At 38.8% G+C, this 23708-nt stretch overlaps 1 protein-coding gene across 4 annotated transcripts in view; it reads left to right on the plus strand.

Annotated features, from left to right (window-relative positions):
* The first annotated feature begins 633 nt into the window (after positions 1-633).
* The window catches only part of LOC139582484 (YLP motif-containing protein 1-like), a 58796-nt gene continuing 35721 nt past the window's right edge, over positions 634-23708 (plus strand). For 2 of the 4 annotated variants that reach the window (XM_071412535.1, XM_071412537.1), the window contains exons 1-7: positions 634-1493; positions 2003-2215; positions 2852-3043; positions 3484-3684; positions 4582-5084; positions 5314-8115; positions 10980-11124. In XM_071412535.1, the coding sequence (XP_071268636.1) occupies positions 888-1493; positions 2003-2215; positions 2852-3043; positions 3484-3684; positions 4582-5084; positions 5314-8115; positions 10980-11124 (4662 nt within the window). In that variant the 5' untranslated portion in view covers positions 634-887. The remainder of the gene's footprint in view (positions 1494-2002; positions 2216-2851; positions 3044-3483; positions 3685-4581; positions 5085-5313; positions 8116-10979; positions 11125-23708) is intronic. The other 2 variants (XM_071412536.1, XM_071412538.1) reach the window with 2 other exon arrangements.

The raw sequence follows: 23708 nt of genomic DNA on the forward strand, positions 1-23708 counted from the left end.
GATTATTTTTAAGTGGTTCTGGTTTAAACTTAATACAGATTTACTGGGGATCTAACTGAAGACAAAACAGTAACACTGTGTGAAGGGTAGGGAGTCGAGAGGCCCTGAAGGGCAAGATAAAGTCGTTGGCGTTTGACCACAGCATGTGTCCTCTCTCCTTCAATCCCTTTTAGCTGAACTTCAAAGGCTCAAGGGGAACAAAAATGATTTCCAAACCATCCCAACACTCCTACATTTTGTTAGTGGTTCAGACTTTTGTGATGGAGATCATGAGAAATATACCTATTTTAAAGGTATTCAACAAAGGCTGCACACACACACAGGTTTTTTGTAAGCCATATCTCAGACCTTCAAAGCAGAATTATTTGATCCAACTCTTTCAAAAAACAGAGCCCTTTTGTTTTGACCCAATAATTTACATGTTTGACCCAATAATCTATCTGATTGGTTCCAAAACCCCTTTTCTCATCATGTTGTTTTGGACTACTGAAATCTGGTTGCGGCATATGAGGCCTGTGTGTTTATGTAGAAATGTCACCCTCTTGTGGAATGGAAAAATAACAACAACTTGGGTGATCCGGACATGATGTACTCATGACGTACATCCGTCATACCAACCAATCAGCGAGTACGTTTCCCACGTCTCCCTCCACAACCAGCTAGTTAGCTTTCTAGCTATAGGATACGGAACCCGAAAACCAGGGCGAACAACGCATTTTCTTTCATTTGTTAACGTTTACTGATACAACAAACGCGATCAATAATCAGCGTTTGTTTACGGTTTGTAACGCGCGTGAAAACGTAGCTCTATATCGAGGGTAGCGTCGCATTACCTTGCACCGGTTTTATGTGAGCACAAAGGCCCACACAGCCCGCTGTTTCCAAGCATGTATCCTTGGGGTACTAACTACGGTGGTGGCCATCAACCACCTTCGCAGCAGAACTTTGGTGCGCCGTCTCCTCAAGGCGAAGGCTTCGGAGGAGGATTCGGGAGCCGCGGAGCCGCTACGCCCGCAGCTGCACCCGGTTCGACTTTCAACAGCCTGCGGGAGCAGCATCTCCAGCAGATGCAGCAGCTGCAACAGCTCCACCAAAAACAGCTCCAATCCGTGCTGCACCACGACAGGAACGTAGATGCAAACCCCTATGGCGGCGGTGGTACTGCGGCCGAATCGTGGCAAGGCAGTTCGGGATATGGGTATGGTTCAACGGGGCCCGGTGCCCCTTCCCCTTATCAAGATGAGTATCAGACCATACAAGCCGGTCCTCCCGGACCACAACAGCAGCTGCCGCCGCCGCTACCACCACAGTCCCCGCAGTCCAAGGAGGCCCAGCCTTCCGCACCAGATTCGACCCTTCCGGTGCCCACTCAGAATAATGGTACTCCAGCGACTAAAGAGGTAAACAAGAAAGAATCGTTGGCCTCGAAAGACCAGGCACATTCCTCTGGGTCGGAGGAGGAAAAGCCCGATTTTACGTCAATGTCGTTGCAGGTAAAATCTTGGATGTGCATTTCACATTGCAGCAGTAGGTCTCCTTTCCACGACGCATGCAAACGTACCGTACTTCATCTCAGGAATGACGAGAATATAACTTATATGATTTGCAATTACTCATTGCATCAGGAAGTGGTTGTTTCTGCGTGGTATTGTAGCAGTAGGCCTGACCCCCAGATTTGTTTGTGTTGTATAGCAAGCTCTTATGATTTATCAATGACCGTAGGAGTCTGCAAAACAGCACAAACAGATCTGGGACCAAGCTAGTAGTATTGTTAGTTTCTAATTGTATTGTGATCTTCTCATCACCCATCTTCTTGCATGAGATAGGCCTACTTATCATTCCCCCACTCATCTCTCAGAGCAGGGTTTTAACTATAACACAATGGTAGCTGTGTTTATTCCATCGTATTTACAACAAGCAGGAAGGGAAAGGGGGCTGCACATCCTAACCAGCGTGTCTAATATTGTCATGTTGATATTATGTTGTTGTTGTTGTCATCCAGGAGCAGCAACAGTACTGGTACAAACAGCATCTCCAGAATCTGCAGAAGCTGAAAGCAGAGAAGGCTAAACAGGGTCTGGGTGATGGCCCAACGCCCCGGCCCCACTCGGCTGCAGCCGCGCCTCCCCCTCCATCGGAACCCCCTAAGAGCGCCCCTCCACCACCCCCACCCAAAGAGGAGCCCCCACCACCACCTCCACCTGAGGACAAAACGGTAAGGAGAAACCTGACTGTTTCACATGTCTGACATTAGAATTGTAGGTAAATATATTGGTCTGTGAGACATATCTCATTTATAACAGACGATGTGGTATGTTACCTGTAAAAAAAATAAATGAATTAGTGCGATTTTTCTCTGTGTATGAAAGGGATAATGTTGACATACGAATCTTCTCCACACAATCGTCTCCTGAGAGTCTGATATGTTTTAAAATGCAATATCTTCAGAATGTAATCGGACTGTGTGGTAACAATTCAGTGATATGGTAGGTATTCACGTATCGGTTTACCAAGGTCACGGGGGGAAGAAATACAAATAATTGAATGGGAATGTTGATTAAGCTGCCTCACGCTACAGAAACAAGAGAACGGCTCCTGCCCCTATATGTCGTTCTGACTGGGACAAGGCTAAAGGACTCTACGTGAACGTAGCATCCAAAGCTCCATTTTCATCGCTCTCTGCGTTGTTCTACGTACTGTCGTACAGATGAATATTTGGAACGGACCGTATTGTGATGATCTGTTGCTCTGTTCGCGTAGATTTTGTAGAGCTCTTAAACTCCTCCAGGGCTTCCTTCCTTAGTTAGTTTGGGTTAACTTTACTACAAGATCCACTCCTCTCCACCTGCAGCCTGCACCCCCAGCCCAGGACCCAGCGGAGGCGGCCCGGCTACAGCAGCTCCAGAGCGCAGCGGCCCAGTGGCAGCAGGCCCAGCAGCAGAGAGCGGGCTACCAGTACCAAGCCCTGATGCGGCACCATGCTCAGCTACAGGCCATCCTCAACCAGTACCAGCAGTGTATCCAACAACCTGCACATCTAGAGGTAAGCAATGCTCTAATGACACAATATTATGTCCATTCTTTCTAACTAGGCCTATGTCTAACTAGGTCTTACTGGGCCTAGGTCTTACTGGGCCTAGGTTTTACTGGGCCTAGGTCTTACTGGGCCTAGGTCTTAGCTAGTGTAATGCTAATAGCAATCCACTTTATTTGCACAGAATCTTGCACTGATAAAATAAAATAACATTTTGGAGTGAGCATAGAAAGTATCATCGTACAGTGCATGCTCTTTGCTCCTGTCAAAGTGTGTGCTGTCTCTCTGCTGTCTTTCTTTTCATTTTGAAAGACGAACAGATTTAGCCTGTTTATATTCTCCTCAATGTCCTCCTCTGTATACGATGCCATGGACATACAGCTTATATTTCCACTTCTTCTTCTTTTATGTCCGATAAAAGTCAGTTTTTCTAATTCCCACCTGTGTAGACGATGGCTATGGCCATGCAGCTGAGTCACTATGAGACGCAGCAGCAGCAGTTTGTCCCGGTGTTTGCAGACTGGGGCCGCACCTTCAGTCAGTGGCAAGAACAGTTCCAGTCCTACCCACATAAAGACCAGCTACAGGACTATGAGTTACAGTGGAAACAGTGGCAGGAACAGATGAACTCCACCTCAGCACATCTACAGGTACAGCCTGACAAACTCCACCTCAGCACACCTACAGGTACAGCCTGACAAACTCCACCTCAGCACACCTACAGGTACAGCCTGACAAACTCCACCTCAGCACACCTACAGGTACAGTACAGCCTGACAAACTCCACCTCAGCACACCTACAGGTACAGTACAGCCTGACAAACTCCACCTCAGCACACCTACAGGTACAGCCTGACAAACTCCACCTCAGCACACCTACAGGTACAGTACAGCCTGACAAACTCCACCTCAGCACACCTACAGGTACAGTACAGCCTGACAAACTCCACCTCAGCACACCTACAGGTACAGTACAGCCTGACAAACTCCACCACACCTACAGGTACAGCCTGACAAACTCCACCACACCTTCAGGTACAGCCTGACAAACTCCACCACACCTACAGGTACAGGTACAGCCTGACAAACTCCACCTCAGCACACCTACAGGTACAGTACAGCCTGACAAACTCCACCTCAGCACACCTACAGGTACAGCCTGACAAACTCCACCTCAGCACACCTACAGGTACAGTACAGCCTGACAAACTCCACCTCAGCACACCTACAGGTACAGCCTGACAAACTCCACCTCAGCACACCTACAGGTACAGTACAGCCTGACAAACTCCACCTCAGCACACCTACAGGTACAGTACAGCCTGAAGAGGAGAGGCCTCCCCTCTGGGGGCCTGTTCAGTAGGATGTAATGTTACAGGACCTTTTTAGATATGGTCATCTGTCGCATACAATAAGGGACTAGATTCAGCTGTAGTCATTGTGTTTCTATCTGTAGCGTTGTGAAGTGTTTTTACGTTGCTGAATACATCCCCAGGCAGCTTCATGATGTGGAAAGAGGCTTCATAAATCTGATTGATTCGTTGCAGGAGAGGGTCACCACCCTGCGAGCCATGCAGCAACAGTACGGAGGCGGCGGTGGCGGTGGACAGTACGGCGCTGATCAATACAGTAGTAGTGACCAGTATGGTAGTGGAGGGTACGGGAACCAGTATGGTCAGTATCCACACTCTGGACCGGACTCGCAGATTCAACAAGGTCACATGGCGAGCCCGTCCATGCCGTCTCAGCCAGGTAGCCAGCCCTCGTCCACCTCTGGATCCATGTCGCAGGGCCCTCGACCAGGGCAGCAAGGCCCCTCAAACGCCCACCGCATGGGAACCCCCACAGGGGAACCACACCAAGGGCCTCAGGCAGAGCAGTGCAACCTGTCTGGACCTCCAGGGAGAGGCCCAGGAGGGGCGGGCCCAGGAGGGGCGGGCCCAGGAGGGAGAGGCCCGGGAGTGGCAGGCCCAGGAGGGAGAGGGGTGGCCAGACCACCAGTTCCACCACCAGGACAGCCTCCACCCTACCAAAGCCTCAGAGGACCAAGGTAACTTGTGTATTCATGACATAATGATATTCAAACTGTGTAAATGTGTTTCTCTTGGGGGCTACCCTCTTGACCAGAGAGATGTTGTTTGTACCTGAACATGACAATCTGGGGGTTAAATTAATAAATGAAAATAGTTGTGGCTTGGACAATGTTTGTTTTTTTAAACGTTGCAATTTCCAAAAACTGGCTGTTGACAGACATTCATGTGATTTGTTTTCTTTTCAAGGTTTGATGGTCCGAGAGGGAACGGCCCGCTGTTTGACCAGCAGCAGCAATCTGGTCAACAGCAGAGGTTTAATGCTCCACCAGGCTCCAGGTTCAACGAGCAGCGCCAGAGGTTCGACCAGCCTGGCCCCAGAGGACCAGGGCCTCGATTTGGGCAGCAGGGGTCCCGGTTCGACCAGCCCCCGAGACAGAGCCCCCCTGGCCGCTTTGAAAGACCACCTGGTCCCCCAGTCCCCCATATAGGCCCACATCCTAAACCAGACACGGGTAAAGACACACAACCACCACAGGGTAAGACTGAGACGCCAGCGAGCGCCAAGCCTCCTGGTAATAAACCTACCGGGCCAGCGAAACCAGGAGCAGAACCGGAGGATATGTCAGAGGACATGTTGGACTCACTGGACGGCTTCTTCGTCCACAAGGACCCCATCCCTCAGACGAAGGCAGAGGCGGATGCTGCTGCTGCTAGTAAGGGATCCACCGCCAACATGGAGATGGTGAGCCCTACTGGTCCCGCCGGTGCCAAGTCCCATGTGTCTACCGACGCCTCTGTGTCCCCGAAAACCGCTTCCCCCGCCAAGACCGCTTTCAAACCAGGTGGACCGGATGGGCCATTGAAGAATAATGTCAATAACAGGCCTCAGGGACCACCGGGGCTGAAGCCCCACGGACCGGAGCCTTCGAAGACAGACTCAATGACCAACCAACCTCCTGGTCCTCCGGGGCCCATGGGACGTGGCCAGCTGCTAGGGTCTGTCAGAGGAAGAGGGGAGGTGGATTTAGGGATGAGGGGAGGTCGAGGGGAGGCAGATGGAGGTAGAGGACGAGGGGATGTGGGTGGAGGGATGATGGGAGGTAGAGGACGAGGGGAGGTGGATGGAGGGATGATGGGAGGTAGAGGACGAGGGGGGGCAGATGGAGGGATGAGGGGAGGTAGAGGACGAGGGGATGTGGGTGGAGGGATGATGGGAGGACGAGGGGAGGCGGATGGAGGGATGAGGGGAGGTAGAGGACGAGGGGAGGCGGATGGAGGGATGAGGGGAGGTAGAGGACGAGGGGAGGTGGATGGAGGGATGCGGGGAGGTAGAGGACGAGGGGAGGTGGATGGAGGGATGCGGGGGCGAGGAGGAAGAGGTGGTCTGAGGGTACGTGGAGGAAAACAGCCCGGTATCCCAGACTTCAGTCCCAACACTATCACCCTGGGAGGTGGGAGGACGGAGGACGACATGGAGGGGGTTCCTTACGACTACAGACCTCCACATGAAGAGATGAGATCACAACATGGAGGACCAGAGGAGGACTGGCAGCAGGACCCTTCACTGGAGAAACCTGAAGGTCCTCCTCTGCCTGAAGAGGAGATGTGGGTCCCTGAAGAGCACTACTACCCTCCAGAGGACTACTACGAAGACCAAGGGAGAGGAGGTCCCCCTATGGGGAGAGGAGAGCCTCTAGACGGGCACCACTGGGAGGAAGCAGACCCCCCACCTCCAGAGTACTGGGGAGAGGAAGGAGATCCCTACTGGATGGACCGGAGGCCCCCTCCTCATGGCATGAGAGGAGGCCCCCGAGCCCCCTTCCCTCCTGGACGTGGTCGCCCTCCACGCGGCCGACCCGGCTTCATGCACCAGGGGGGTCCCAGACGCCCCCTTCCTCCTCCTCACGGAGCCATGGACCCTCTAGGATCCCCCATGGGGCCTCATGATGACATGGACCCTCTGGGACCCCCGCTGCATCGGGACTACAACCCCCGAGGGCCGACCATACACCACGATATGATGGAGCGAGACATGAGGGGGCGGCCTCCTCCGCCTAGAGAGATGATGGACAGAGATATGATGGGGCCTGGTGATCCTCCATACCACGACATGGATAGGGACCTTGGCTGGCCCCCGGGCCCAGGAAGACTCCCCAACCACGGCAGAGTCGGGTCAAGAGGTCCCCTTGAGATGATGATGGAGCGAGGGGGGATGAGGAGGCGTCCGATGGGCCCTCGGGGAGCCCCGATGGGCAGGGGCCGGGGCATGATGCAGCAACCACCTCACCCACACGAGGAGATGGAGGGGTACCCCCACGACGGGTACGGGGAGGAGTTTGGTGGTCCTGATGATGACGGGTATGGAAGACCGCTACCACCACGTGACTGGCCGAACCGCCCGCCACATGAATACGAGCGTGAGGAGGAGTTTTATCCCCATGAGCAGCCTCCTCGTGGTGGGGAATGGGACAGGGAGAGAGGAGGACCACTACCAGAGAGAGACTACCCTCCCCCAGGCCGCTTCAGAGAGGACGAGTGGACTGATGAAAGGGACCAAGACCGTCCTCCATACGCCTACGAGGGAGACAGAGACCGTCCTCCATACGCCTACGAGGGAGACAGAGACCGTCCTCCATACTCCTACGAGGGAGACAGAGACCGTCCTCCATATGCCTACGAGGGAGAAGAGCACGGAAGAGGAGGCAAGCTACCAAGTCGCGACTACCCGGACGACCCTCCTTACCGGCACGATGAAACCCCCTACTTGCCCCCTTCAGAGTGGGAGAGATCAAGACCACCCCTTCCGGAGAGAAACTACCCCCCAGACTTTGAGGAGCATAGGCTCCATTACGACGGGCGAGCTGAGCCACCTAGATCAGATCTAGGTATCCCTCCACCCACAACTTCCCAGGCCCTTGCTCCTCCCAGTACTGGACCAGACAGTTCCTCGGAACCAGCCTCACAGGGAACTGGACCGGGCATACTGGCTCTGTCACAACGACAACATGAGATCATCCTGAAAGCTGCCCATGAGCTGAAGCTTATCAGGTAAACTAGAGACCTCTGGGTCAGGTTCAATTCGGGAAGTACATTCCAATTCTCTTCAATGCTTTTCAATTAGGAAAATGTGGAATTGCAATTTGGTTTACTTTTGTAATTGCCTGGAATTGAAATGGAATTGACCCCCAACCCTTAGAGATATGTATGTATGGAAAGGGGTTGCCCCTAAGATAGAAAATGTCTTGGTGAAACCTTGTAATTTTTGAATGACCACAATATATATCAAACTATACATTACATTTGGAAAGTATTCAGATCCCTTGACTTTTCCCACATTTTGTTACGTTACAGCCTTGTTCTAAAATGGATTCAATTATTATTATTTTTTAAATCTCATCAATCTACACACAATACCCCATAATGACATCACAATACCCCATAATGACATCACAATACCCCATAATGACAAAGCAAAAACTGTTTAAGATATTTTTGAAAATGTATAAAAACTGTAACCTGAAATATCACATTTACATAATTATTCAGACACTTTACTCAGTACTTCGTTGAAGCACCTTTGGCAGCAATTACAGCCTTGAGTCTTCTTGGGTATGATGCTACAAGCTTGGCACACCTGTATTTGGGGAGTTTCTCCCATTCCTCTCTGCAGATCCTCTTAAACTCTGTCAGGTTGGATGGGGAGTGTCGCTGCACTGATATTTTCAGGTCTCTCCAGAGATGTTCGATCGGGTTCAACTCCGGGCTCTGGCTGGGCCACTCAGAGACTTGTCCTGAAGCAACTCCTGCGTTGTCTTAGCTGTGTGCTTAGGGTTGTTGTCCTGTGGGAACCTTCGACCCAGTCTGATGTCCTGAGCTCTATGGAGCAGGTTTTCATCGAGGATCTCTCTTTACTTTGTTCCGTTCATCTTACCCTCGATCCTGACTAGTCTCCCAGTTCCTGCTGCTGAAAAACATCCCCACAGCATGATGCTGCCACCACCATGCTTCACCGTAGGGATGGTGCCAGGTTTCCTCCAGACGTGACCCTTGGCATTCAGGCCAAAGAGTTCAATCATGGTTTCATCAGACCAGAGAGTCTTGTTTCTCATGGTCTGAGAGTCTTTAGGTGCCTTTTGGCAAACTCCAAGCGGGCTGTCATGTACCTTTTACTGAGGGGTGGCTTCCTTCTGGCCACTCTACCATAAAGGCCTGATTGGTGGAGTGCTGCAGAGATGGTTGTCCTTCTGAAAGGTTCTCCTGGTCACCTCCCTGACCAAGGCCCTTCTCCCCCGATTGCTCAGTTTGGCCGGGCGGCCAGCTCTAGGAAAAGTCTGGGTGGCTCCAAACTTCTTCCATTTGAGAATGATGGAGACCACTGTGTTCTTGGGGACCTTCAATGCTGCAGAAATGTTTTGGTACCCTTCCCCAGATCTGTGACTTGACACAATCCTGTCTCGGAGCTCTACGGACATTTCCTTCGACATCATGGCTTTGTTTTTGCTCTGACATGTACTGTCAACTGTGGGACCTTATATAGACAGTTGAATTTACCACAGGTGGACTCCAATCAAGTTGTAGAAACATCTCAGGGATGATCAGTGGAAACAGTAATGCACCAGCTCAATTTCAAGTCTCCTAGCAAAGGGTCTGAATACTTAAGGAAGGAGGTTTTCCATTGGTGTAAAGTACTTAAGATTAACCTTCAAGTATTTTTTACTTAAGTAGTTTTCTTGGGTTTCTTTACTTTACTATTCATATTTTGGAAAACTTTTACTTCACTACATTCCTTAAAGAAAATAATGTACTTTTTACTCCGTACATTTTCCCTGTCACCCAACAGTACTTGTAACATTTTGAAGGCTTAGCAGGACAGAAAATGTCTAATTCACCCACTTATCAAGAGAACCCTGGTCATCCCTACTGCCTCTGATCTGGCGGACTCACTAAACACTGGCTTCATGTGTAAATGATCTTTGACTGTTGGAGCGTGCCTCTGGCTATCCATAAATACATTATTTTTTTTTACTAGAAAATGTAGTGTTCTGGTTTGCTTTAATATATGGAATAGGAAATTATGTATACTTGTACTTTTGATACTTAAGTACATTTTATCAATTACATTTTCTTTTGATACTTAAGTATATTTAAAAACATATACTTTTAGACTTTTACTTTTGTAGTATTTTACTGGGTGACTTTTACTTGAGTCATTTCCTATTAAGGTATAACTACTTTTACTCAAGTAGGACATTTGGGTATTTCTATTTTTTTTATTCGCAATCATTTCTAAAACCCTGTTTTTGCTTAGTCATTATGGGGTATTGTGATGTCATTATGGGGTATTGTGTGTAGATTGATGAGGGGGGGGGAAACAATTGAATCCATTTTAGAATAAGGCTGTAACCTAACAAAATGTGGGAGAAGTCAAGGTCTGAATATTTTTTCTTTTTCTTTATTTGTATTATTTTCTACATTGTAGAATAATAGTGAAGACAACAAAACTATGAAATAACACATATGGAATCATGTAGTAACCAAAAAAGTGTTAAACATATCTAAATATATTTGAGATTTGAGATTTTCCAAAGTAGCCACCCTTTGCCTTGATGACAACTGTGCACATAGTTTTGATATCTTCACTATTATTCACTTGAATGAGTAGGTGTGTCCAAATTTTTGACTGGCACTGTATATTTTTTGAAATGCCGTTTTTCACAACAGTTTTTTGTGCGAGACCTCTGTATGTAGCCTGAGTCTGTTTGTGCTATCATTCTACTCATCGCCACCCTTTTGTGATACCATGTTTGGAGTACACGGAGAGGAATGTCAGCACAAAATAGGTTCTGGATTCCAGGCTACTCTGTACATGCATATTAGCAAATGAATCACACAGCACTTTAAATACAATATAGGTCTGTTTCTCTGGTACTGAACAGAGAAATGCAGGAGAATTTGACCGAGGGAGAGGCCCTATCCATCATGTCTGACCCCAAGACGGAGCTCCCTGCTGGGCTACTGGGGCTGGAGATACCCCCTGAGGTCCGGAGTGCCCTGCAGGTAAACAACCACACCTTGTTGAAAATAAAATATTACTAAATAATTTATATATTTGACAAAAAATATAGAATTGAACTGTTTGACATTTACATATAGAATTTAGCTTCAGGTAAATCTATAGACATTTGTTTGACATATTACAGTTTTGTGTATTTTCTTTTAAGCTCTTTATTCAAGTAATTGTATATGTAGATGTGTGTGTGTGTATATATATATATATGATATATATATATATATATGATGTATATATGAATATATATATATATGAATATATATTTATATTTGTATGTAGGGTTGCAAAATTCCGGGAACTTTGAATAAATTCCCTGTTTTTCCAGAAATCCTGGTTTAGAGAATTCCAGGTTTCCTGCTTGTTCCCTCCTGATTCCGGGAATCCGCCAACCGGAATTTGGGAAAACCAGGGAATTTATTCAAAGTTCTTGGAACCCTTGGTTATAATAGTTGGTTATAATAGTTGGTTATAGACCTGGTTATAATAGTTGGTTATAATAGTTGGTTATAAACCTGGTTATAATAGTTGGTTATAATAGTTGGTTATAGACCTGGTTATAATAGTTGGTTATAGACCTGGTTATAATAGTTGGTTATAGACCTGGTTATAATAGTTGGTTATAAACCTGGTTATAATAGTTGGTTATAGACCTGCTTATAATAGTTGGTTATAAACCTGGTTATAATAGTTGGTTATAATAGTTGGTTATAGACCTGGTTATAATAGTTGGTTATAGACCTGGTTATAATAGTTGGTTATAAACCTGGTTATAATAGTTGGTTATAGACCTGGTTATAAACCTGGTTATAATAGTTGGTTATAATAGTTGGTTATAGACCTGGTTATAATAGTTGGTTATAATAGTTGGTTATAAACCTGGTTATAATAGTTGGTTATAAACCTGGTTATAATAGTTGGTTATAGACCTGGTTATAATAGTTGGTTATAAACCTGGTTATAATAGTTGGTTATAATAGTTGGTTATAGACCTGGTTATAATAGTTGGTTATAATAGTTGGTTATAGACCTGGTTATAATAGTTGGTTATAGACCTGGTTATAATAGTTGGTTATAATAGTTGGTTATAGACCTGGTTATAATAGTTGGTTATAATAGTTGGTTATAGACCTGGTTATAATAGTTGGTTATAAACCTGGTTATAGTAGTTGGTTATAAACCTGGTTATAATAGTTGGTTATAAACCTGGTTATAATAGTTGGTTATAGACCTGGTTATAATAGTTGGTTATAATAGTTGGTTATAGACCTGGTTATAATAGTTGGTTATAATAGTTGGTTATAATAGTTGGTTATAGACCTGGTTATAATAGTTGGTTATAATAGTTGGTTATAGACCTGGTTATAATAGTTGGTTATAAACCTGGTTATAGTAGTTGGTTATAAACCTGGTTATAATAGTTGGTTATAAACCTGGTTATAATAGTTGGTTATAAACCTGGTTATAAACCTGGTTATAATAGTTGGTTATAATAGTTGGTTATAGACCTGGTTATAATAGTTGGTTATAAACCTGGTTATAATAGTTGGTTATAAACCTGGTTATAATAGTTGGTTATAAACCTGGTTATAATAGTTGGTTATAGACCTGGTTATAATAGTTGGTTATAATAGTTGGTTATAATAGTTGGTTATAGACCTGGTTATAATAGTTGGTTATAAACCTGGTTATAATAGTTGGTTATTAACCTGGTTATAATAGTTGGTTATAATAGTTGGTTATAAACCTGGTTATAATAGTTGGTTATAGACCTGGTTATAATAGTTGGTTATAATAGTTGGTTATAAACCTGGTTATAATAGTTGGTTATAATAGTTGGTTATAAACCTGGTTATAATAGTTGGTTATAATAGTTGGTTATAAACCTGGTTATAATAGTTGGTTATAAAGCTGGTTATAATAGTTGGTTATAAACCTGGTTATAATAGTTGGTTATAAAGCTGGTTATGGTTATAATAGTTGGTTATAATAGTTGGTTATAATAGTTGGTTATAATAGTTGGTTATAGACCTGGTTATAATAGTTGGTTATAGACCTGGTTATAATAGTTGGTTATAGACCTGGTTATAATAGTTGGTTATAAACCTGGTTATAATAGTTGGTTATAGACCTGGTTATATACCTGGTTATAATAGTTGGTTATAGACCTGGTTATAATAGTTGGTTATAGACCTGGTTATAATAGTTGGTTATAGACCTGGTTATAATACTTGGTTATAATAGTTGGTTATAATAGTTGGTTATAGACCTGGTTATAATAGTTGGTTATAGACCTGGTTATAATAGTTGGTTATAAACCTGGTTATAATAGTTGGTTATAGACCTGGTTATAATAGTTGGTTATAGACCTGGTTATAATAGTTGGTTATAGACCTGGTTATAATAGTTGGTTATAAACCTGGTTATAATAGTTGGTTATAATAGTTGGTTATAATAGTTGGTTATAATAGTTCGTTATAAACCTGGTTATAATAGTTGGTTATAAACCTGGTTATAATAGTTGGTTATAGACCTGGTTATAATAGTTGGTTATAATAGTTGGTTATAAACCTGGTTATAATAGTTGGTTATAAACCTGGTTATAATAGTTGGTTATAGACCTGGTTATAATAGTTGGTTATAATAGTTGGTTATAGACCTGGTTATAATAGTTGGTTATGATGTTGGTTATAATAGTTGGTTATAAACCTGGTTATAATAGTTGGTTATAATAGTTGGTTATAAACCTGGTTATAATAGTTGGTTATAAACCTGGTTATAATAGTTGGTTTATAATAGTTGGTTATAAACCTGGTTATAATAGTTGGTTATAAACCTGGTTATAATAGTTGGTTATAGTTGGTTATAAACCTGGTTATAATAGTTGGTTATAATAGTTGGTTATAAACCTGGTTATAATAGTTGGTTATAGACCTGGTTATAATAGTTGGTTATAAACCTGGTTATAATAGTTGGTTATAAACCTGGTTATAGTAGTTGGTTATAAACCTGGTTATAATAGTTGGTTATAGACCTGGTTATAATAGTTGGTTATAATAGTTGGTTATAGACCTGGTTATAATAGTTGGTTATAAACCTGGTTATAATAGTTGGTTATAGACCTGGTTATAATAGTTGGTTATAAACCTGGTTATAATAGTTGGTTATAAACCTGGTTATAATAGTTGGTTATAAACCTGGTTATAATAGTTGGTTATAAACCTGGTTATAATAGTTGGTTATAGACCTGGTTATAATAGTTGGTTATAGACCTGGTTATAATAGTTGGTTATAAACCTGGTTATAATAGTTGGTTATAGACCTGGTTATAATAGTTGGTTATAGACCTGGTTATAATAGTTGGTTATAGACCTGGTTATAATAGTTGGTTATAGACCTGGTTATAATAGTTGGTTATAGACCTGGTTATAATAGTCAGTTATGATGTTGGTTATAATAGTTGGTTATTATAGACCTGGTTATAATAGTTGGTTATTATAGACCTGGTTATAATAGTTGGTTATTATAGACCTGGTTATAATAGTTGGTTATTATAGACCTGGTTATAATAGTTGGTTATTATAGACCTGGTTATAATAGTTGGTTATTATAGACCTGGTTATAATAGTTGGTTATTATAGACCTGGTTATAATAGTTGGTTATTATAGACCTGGTTATAATAGTTGGTTATTATAGACCTGGTTATAATAGTTGGTTATTATAGACCTGGTTATAATAGTTGGTTATTATAGACCTGGTTATAATAGTTGGTTATAAACCTGGTTATAGTAGTTGGTTATAAACCTGGTTATAATAGTTGGTTATAAACCTGGTTATAATAGTTGGTTATAAACCTGGTTATAAACCTGGTTATAATAGTTGGTTATAGACCTGGTTATAATAGTTGGTTATAAACCTGGTTATAATAGTTGGTTATAAACCTGGTTATAATAGTTGGTTATAAACCTGGTTATAATAGTTGGTTATAAACCTGGTTATAATAGTTGGTTATAAACCTGGTTATAATAGTTGGTTATAGACCTGGTTATAATAGTTGGTTATAATAGTTGGTTATAATAGTTGGTTATAGACCTGGTTATAATAGTTGGTTATAAACCTGGTTATAATAGTTGGTTATTAACCTGGTTATAATAGTTGGTTATAATAGTTGGTTATAAACCTGGTTATAATAGTTGGTTATAGACCTGGTTATAATAGTTGGTTATAATAGTTGGTTATAAACCTGGTTATAATAGTTGGTTATAATAGTTGGTTATAATAGTTGGTTATAATAGTTGGTTATAATAGTTGGTTATAGACCTGGTTATAATAGTTGGTTATAGACCTGGTTATAATAGTTGGTTATAGACCTGGTTATAATAGTTGGTTATATGACCTGGTTATAATAGTTGGTTATAAACCTGGTTATAATAGTTGGTTATAGACCTGGTTATATACCTGGTTATAATAGTTGGTTATAGACCTGGTTATAATAGTTGGTTATAGACCTGGTTATAATAGTTGGTTATAGACCTGGTTATAATACTTGGTTATAATAGTTGGTTATAATAGTTGGTTATAGACCTGGTTATAATAGTTGGTTATAGACCTGGTTATAATAGTTGGTTATAAACCTGGTTATAATAGTTGGTTATAGACCTGGTTATAATAGTTGGTTATAGACCTGGTTATAATAGTTGGTTATAGACCTGGTTATAATAGTTGGTTATAAACCTGGTTATAATAGTTGGTTATAGACCTGGTTATAATAGTTGGTTATAAACCTGGTTATAATAGTTGGTTATAAACCTGGTTATAATAGTTGGTTATAGACGTGGTTATAATAGTTGGTTATAAACCTGGTTATAATAGTTGGTTATAATAGTTGGTTATAGACCTGGTTATAATAGTTGGTTATAATAGTTGGTTATAGACCTGGTTATAATAGTTGGTTATAGACCTGGTTATAATAGTTGGTTATAATAGTTGGTTATAGACCTGGTTATAATAGTTGGTTATAATAGTTGGTTATAGACCTGGTTATAATAGTTGGTTATAAACCTGGTTATAGTAGTTGGTTATAAACCTGGTTATAATAGTTGGTTATAAACCTGGTTATAATAGTTGGTTATAGACCTGGTTATAATAGTTGGTTATAATAGTTGGTTATAGACCTGGTTATAATAGTTGGTTATAATAGTTGGTTATAATAGTTGGTTATAGACCTGGTTATAATAGTTGGTTATAATAGTTGGTTATAGACCTGGTTATAATAGTTGGTTATAAACCTGGTTATAGTAGTTGGTTATAAACCTGGTTATAATAGTTGGTTATAAACCTGGTTATAATAGTTGGTTATAAACCTGGTTATAAACCTGGTTATAATAGTTGGTTATAGACCTGGTTATAATAGTTGGTTATAAACCTGGTTATAATAGTTGGTTATAAACCTGGTTATAATAGTTGGTTATAAACCTGGTTATAATAGTTGGTTATAAACCTGGTTATAATAGTTGGTTATAAACCTGGTTATAATAGTTGGTTATAGACCTGGTTATAATAGTTGGTTATAATAGTTGGTTATAATAGTTGGTTATAATAGTTGGTTATAGACCTGGTTATAATAGTTGGTTATAAACCTGGTTATAATAGTTGGTTATTAACCTGGTTATAATAGTTGGTTGTAATAGTTGGTTATAAACCTGGTTATAATAGTTGGTTATAGACCTGGTTATAATAGTTGGTTATAATAGTTGGTTATAAACCTGGTTATAATAGTTGGTTATAATAGTTGGTTATAATAGTTGGTTATAATAGTTGGTTATAGACCTGGTTATAATAGTTGGTTATAGACCTGGTTATAATAGTTGGTTATAGACCTGGTTATAATAGTTGGTTATAGACCTGGTTATAATAGTTGGTTATAAACCTGGTTATAATAGTTGGTTATAGACCTGGTTATATACCTGGTTATAATAGTTGGTTATAGACCTGGTTATAATAGTTGGTTATAGACCTGGTTATAATAGTTGGTTATAGACCTGGTTATAATACTTGGTTATAATAGTTGGTTATAATAGTTGGTTATAGACCTGGTTATAATAGTTGGTTATAGACCTGGTTATAATAGTTGGTTATAAACCTGGTTATAATAGTTGGTTATAGACCTGGTTATAATAGTTGGTTATAGACCTGGTTATAATAGTTGGTTATAAACCTGGTTATAATAGTTGGTTATAGACCTGGTTATAATAGTTGGTTATAAACCTGGTTATAATAGTTGGTTATAAACCTGGTTATAATAGTTGGTTATAGACCTGGTTATAATAGTTGGTTATAAACCTGGTTATAATAGTTGGTTATAATAGTTGGTTATAGACCTGGTTATAATAGTTGGTTATAATAGTTGGTTATAGACCTGGTTATAATAGTTGGTTATAGACCTGGTTATAATAGTTGGTTATAATAGTTGGTTATAGACCTGGTTATAATAGTTGGTTATAGACCTGGTTATAATAGTTGGTTATAAACCTGGTTATAGTAGTTGGTTATAAACCTGGTTATAATAGTTGGTTATAAACCTGGTTATAATAGTTGGTTATAGACCTGGTTATAATAGTTGGTTATAATAGTTGGTTATAGACCTGGTTATAATAGTTGGTTATAATAGTTGGTTATAATAGTTGGTTATAGACCTGGTTATAATAGTTGGTTATAATAGTTGGTTATAGACCTGGTTATAATAGTTGGTTATAAACCTGGTTATAGTAGTTGGTTATAAACCTGGTTATAATAGTTGGTTATAAACCTGGTTATAATAGTTGGTTATAAACCTGGTTATAAACCTGGTTATAATAGTTGGTTATAGACCTGGTTATAATAGTTGGTTATAAACCTGGTTATAATAGTTGGTTATAAACCTGGTTATAATAGTTGGTTATAAACCTGGTTATAATAGTTGGTTATAAACCTGGTTATAATAGTTGGTTATAAACCTGGTTATAATAGTTGGTTATAGACCTGGTTATAATAGTTGGTTATAATAGTTGGTTATAATAGTTGGTTATAATAGTTGGTTATAGACCTGGTTATAATAGTTGGTTATAAACCTGGTTATAATAGTTGGTTATTAACCTGGTTATAATAGTTGGTTATAATAGTTGGTTATAAACCTGGTTATAATAGTTGGTTATAGACCTGGTTATAATAGTTGGTTATAATAGTTGGTTATAAACCTGGTTATAATAGTTGGTTATAATAGTTGGTTATAATAGTTGGTTATAATAGTTGGTTATAATAGTTGGTTATAGACCTGGTTATAATAGTTGGTTATAGACCTGGTTATAATAGTTGGTTATAGACCTGGTTATAATAGTTGGTTATAGACCTGGTTATAATAGTTGGTTATAAACCTGGTTATAATAGTTGGTTATAGACCTGGTTATATACCTGGTTATAATAGTTGGTTATAGACCTGGTTATAATAGTTGGTTATAGACCTGGTTATAATAGTTGGTTATAGACCTGGTTATAATAGTTGGTTATAATAGTTGGTTATAAACCTGGTTATAATAGTTGGTTATAAACCTGGTTATAATAGTTGGTTATAGACCTGGTTATAATAGTTGGTTATAAACCTGGTTATAATAGTTGGTTATAGACCTGGTTATAATAGTTGGTTATAAACCTGGTTATAATAGTTGGTTATAGACCTGGTTATAATAGTTGGTTATAGACCTGGTTATAATAGTTGGTTATAGACCTGGTTATAATAGTTGGTTATAAACCTGGTTATAATAGTTGGTTATAAACCTGGTTATAATAGTTGGTTATAAACCTGGTTATAATAGTTGGTTATAAACCTGGTTATAATAGTTGGTTATAATAGTTGGTTATAATAGTTGGTTATAAACCTGGTTATAATAGTTGGTTATAATAGTTGGTTATAAACCTGGTTATAATAGTTGGTTATAAACCTGGTTATAATAGTTGGTTATAGACCTGGTTATAATAGTTGGTTATAATAGTTGGTTATAAACCTGGTTATAATAGTTGGTTATAAACCTGGTTATAATAGTTGGTTATAGACCTGGTTATAATAGTTGGTTATAATAGTTGGTTATAGACCTGGTTATAATAGTTGGTTATGATGTTGGTTATAATAGTTGGTTATAAACCTGGTTATAATAGTTGGTTATAAACCTGGTTATAATAGTTGGTTATAAACCTGGTTATAATAGTTGGTTTATAATAGTTGGTTATAAACCTGGTTATAATAGTTGGTTATAAACCTGGTTATAATAGTTGGTTATAGTTGGTTATAAACCTGGTTATAATAGTTGGTTATAAACCTGGTTATAATAGTTGGTTATAATAGTTGGTTATAAACCTGGTTATAATAGTTGGTTATAGACCTGGTTATAATAGTTGGTTATAAACCTGGTTATAATAGTTGGTTATAAACCTGGTTATAGTAGTTGGTTATAAACCTGGTTATAATAGTTGGTTATAGACCTGGTTATAATAGTTGGTTATAATAGTTGGTTATAGACCTGGTTATAATAGTTGGTTATAAACCTGGTTATAATAGTTGGTTATAGACCTGGTAATAATAGTTGGTTATAATAGTTGGTTATAAACCTGGTTATAATAGTTGGTTATAGACCTGGTTATAATAGTTGGTTATAAACCTGGTTATAATAGTTGGTTATAAACCTGGTTATAATAGTTGGTTATAGACCTGGTTATAATAGTTGGTTATAAACCTGGTTATAATAGTTGGTTATAAACCTGGTTATAATAGTTGGTTATAGACCTGGTTATAATAGTTGGTTATAGACCTGGTTATAATAGTTGGTTATGATGTTGGTTATAATAGTTGGTTATTATAGACCTGGTTATAATAGTTGGTTATTATAGACCTGGTTATAATAGTTGGTTATTATAGACCTGGTTATAATAGTTGGTTATTATAGACCTGGTTATAATAGTTGGTTATTATAGACCTGGTTATAATAGTTGGTTATTATAGACCTGGTTATAATAGTTGGTTATTATAGACCTGGTTATAATAGTTGGTTATTATAGACCTGGTTATAATAGTTGGTTATTATAGACCTGGTTATAATAGTTGGTTATTATAGACCTGGTTATAATAGACCTGGTTATAATAGTTGGTTATTATAGACCTGGTTATAATAGTTGGTTATTATAGACCTGGTTATAATAGTTGGTTATTATAGACCTGGTTATAATAGTTGGTTATTATAGACCTGGTTATAATAGTTGGTTATAGACCTGGTTATAATAGTTGGTTATAGACCTGGTTATAATAGTTGGTTATAGACCTGGTTATAATAGTTGGTTATAGACCTGGTTATAATAGTTGGTTATAATAGTTGGTTATAGACCTGGTTATAATAGTTGGTTATTATAGACCTGGTTATAATAGTTGGTTATTATAGACCTGGTTATAATAGTTGGTTATTATAGACCTGGTTATAATAGTTGGTTATTATAGACCTGGTTATAATAGTTGGTTATTATAGACCTGGTTATAATAGTTGGTTATTATAGACCTGGTTATAATAGTTGGTTATTATAGACCTGGTTATAATAGTTGGTTATTATAGACCTGGTTATAATAGTTGGTTATTATAGACCTGGTTATAATAGTTGGTTATTATAGACCTGGTTATAATAGTTGGTTATTATAGACCTGGTTATAATAGTTGGTTATAATAGTTGGTTATAATAGTTGGTTATAGACCTGGTTATAATAGTTGGTTATAATAGTTGGTTATAATAGTTGGTTATAATAGTTGGTTATAATAGACCTGGTTATTATAGACCTGGTTATAATAGTTGGTTATTATAGACCTGGTTATAATAGTTGGTTATAGACCTGGTTATAATAGTTGGTTATAGACCTGGTTATAATAGTTGGTTATAATAGTTGGTTATAGACCTGGTTATAATAGTTGGTTATAATAGTTGGTTATAATCGTTGGTTATAGACCTGGTTATAATAGTTGGTTATAATAGTTGGTTATAATAGTTGGTTATTATAGACCTGGTTATAATAGTTGGTTATTATAGACCTGGTTATAATAGTTGGTTATTATAGACCTGGTTATAATAGTTGGTTATTATAGACCTGGTTATAATAGTTGGTTATTATAGACCTGGTTATAATAGTTGGTTATTATAGACCTGGTTATAATAGTTGGTTATTATAGACCTGGTTATAATAGTTGGTTATTATAGACCTGGTTATAATAGTTGGTTATAAACCTGGTTATAATAGTTGGTTATAGACCTGGTTATAATAGTTGGTTATTATAGACCTGGTTATAATAGTTGGTTATAATAGTTGGTTATAATAGTTGGTTATTATAGACCTGGTTATAATAGTTGGTTATTATAGACCTGGTTATAATAGTTGGTTATTATAGACCTGGTTATAATAGTTGGTTATAGACCTGGTTATAATAGTTGGTTATTATAGACCTGGTTATAATAGTTGGTTATAGACCTGGTTATAATAGTTGGTTATAGACCTGGTTATAATAGTTGGTTATAGACCTGGTTATAATAGTTGGTTATAGACCTGGTTATAATAGTTGGTTATAATAGTTGGTTATAGACCTGGTTATAATAGTTGGTTATAGACCTGGTTATAATAGTTGGTTATAGACCTGGTTATAATAGTTGGTTATAATAGTTGGTTATAGACCTGGTTATAATAGTTGGTTATAATAGTTGGTTATAGACCTGGTTATAATAGTTGGTTATAGACCTGGTTATAATAGTTGGTTATAGACCTGGTTATAATAGTTGGTTATTATAGACCTGGTTATAATAGTTGGTTATAATAGTTGGTTATAGACCTGGTTATAATAGTTGGTTATAGACCTGGTTATAATAGTTGGTTATAGACCTGGTTATAATAGTTGGTTATTATAGACCTGGTTATAATAGTTGGTTATAGACCTGGTTATAATAGTTGGTTATTATAGACCTGGTTATAATAGTTGGTTATAGACCTGGTTATAATAGTTGGTTATTATAGACCTGGTTATAATAGTTGGTTATAGACCTGGTTATAATAGTTGGTTATTATAGACCTGGTTATAATAGTTGGTTATAGACCTGGTTATAATAGTTGGTTAAAGACCTGGTTATAATAGTTGGTTATAGACCTGGTTATAATAGTTGGTTATAGACCTGGTTATAATAGTTGGTTATAATAGTTGGTTATACACCTGGTTATAATAGTTGGTTATAGACCTGGTTATAATAGTTGGTTATAGACCTGGTTATAATAGTTGGTTATAGACCTGGTTATAATAGTTGGTTATAATAGTTGGTTATAGACCTGGTTATAATAGTTGGTTATAGACCTGGTTATAATAGTTGGTTATAGACCTGGTTATAATAGTTGGTTATAGACCTGGTTATAATAGTTGGTTATTATAGACCTGGTTATAATAGTTGGTTATAATAGTTGGTTATAGACCTGGTTATAATAGTTGGTTATAGACCTGGTTATAATAGTTGGTTATTATAGACCTGGTTATAATAGTTGGTTATAGACCTGGTTATAATAGTTGGTTATTATAGACCTGGTTATAATAGTTGGTTATAGACCTGGTTATAATAGTTGGTTATTATAGACCTGGTTATAATAGTTGGTTATAGACCTGGTTATAATAGTTGGTTATTATAGACCTGGTTATAATAGTTGGTTATTATAGACCTGGTTATAATAGTTGGTTATTATAGACCTGGTTATAATAGTTGGTTATAGACCTGGTTATAATAGTTGGTTATTATAGACCTGGTTATAATAGTTGGTTATTATAGACCTGGTTATAATAGTTGGTTATAGACCTGGTTATAATAGTTGGTTATTATAGACCTGGTTATAATAGTTGGTTATAGACCTGGTTATAATAGTTGGTTATTATAGACCTGGTTATAATAGTTGGTTATAGACCTGGTTATAATAGTTGGTTATTATAGACCTGGTTATAATAGTTGGTTATAGACCTGGTTATAATAGTTGGTTATAATAGTTGGTTATAGACCTGGTTATAATAGTTGGTTATAATAGTTGGTTATAGACCTGGTTATAATAGTTGGTTATAGACCTGGTTATAATAGTTGGTTAAAGACCTGGTTATAATAGTTGGTTATAGACCTGGTTATAATAGTTGGTTATAGACCTGGTTATAATAGTTGGTTATAGACCTGGTTATAATAGTTGGTTATAGACCTGGTTATAATAGTTGGTTATTATAGACCTGGTTATAATAGTTGGTTATTATAGACCTGGTTATAATAGTTGGTTATTATAGACCTGGTTATAATAGTTGGTTATAGACCTGGTTATAATAGTTGGTTATTATAGACCTGGTTATAATAGTTGGTTATAGACCTGGTTATAATAGTTGGTTATAATAGTTGGTTATAGACCTGGTTATAATAGTTGGTTATAATAGTTGGTTATAGACCTGGTTATAATAGTTGGTTATAGACCTGGTTATAATAGTTGGTTAAAGACCTGGTTAT

Source organism: Salvelinus alpinus, chromosome 8 (genome assembly GCF_045679555.1).
Source record: "Salvelinus alpinus chromosome 8, SLU_Salpinus.1, whole genome shotgun sequence".
In the NCBI taxonomy this organism is placed as follows: Eukaryota; Metazoa; Chordata; class Actinopteri; order Salmoniformes; family Salmonidae; genus Salvelinus; species Salvelinus alpinus.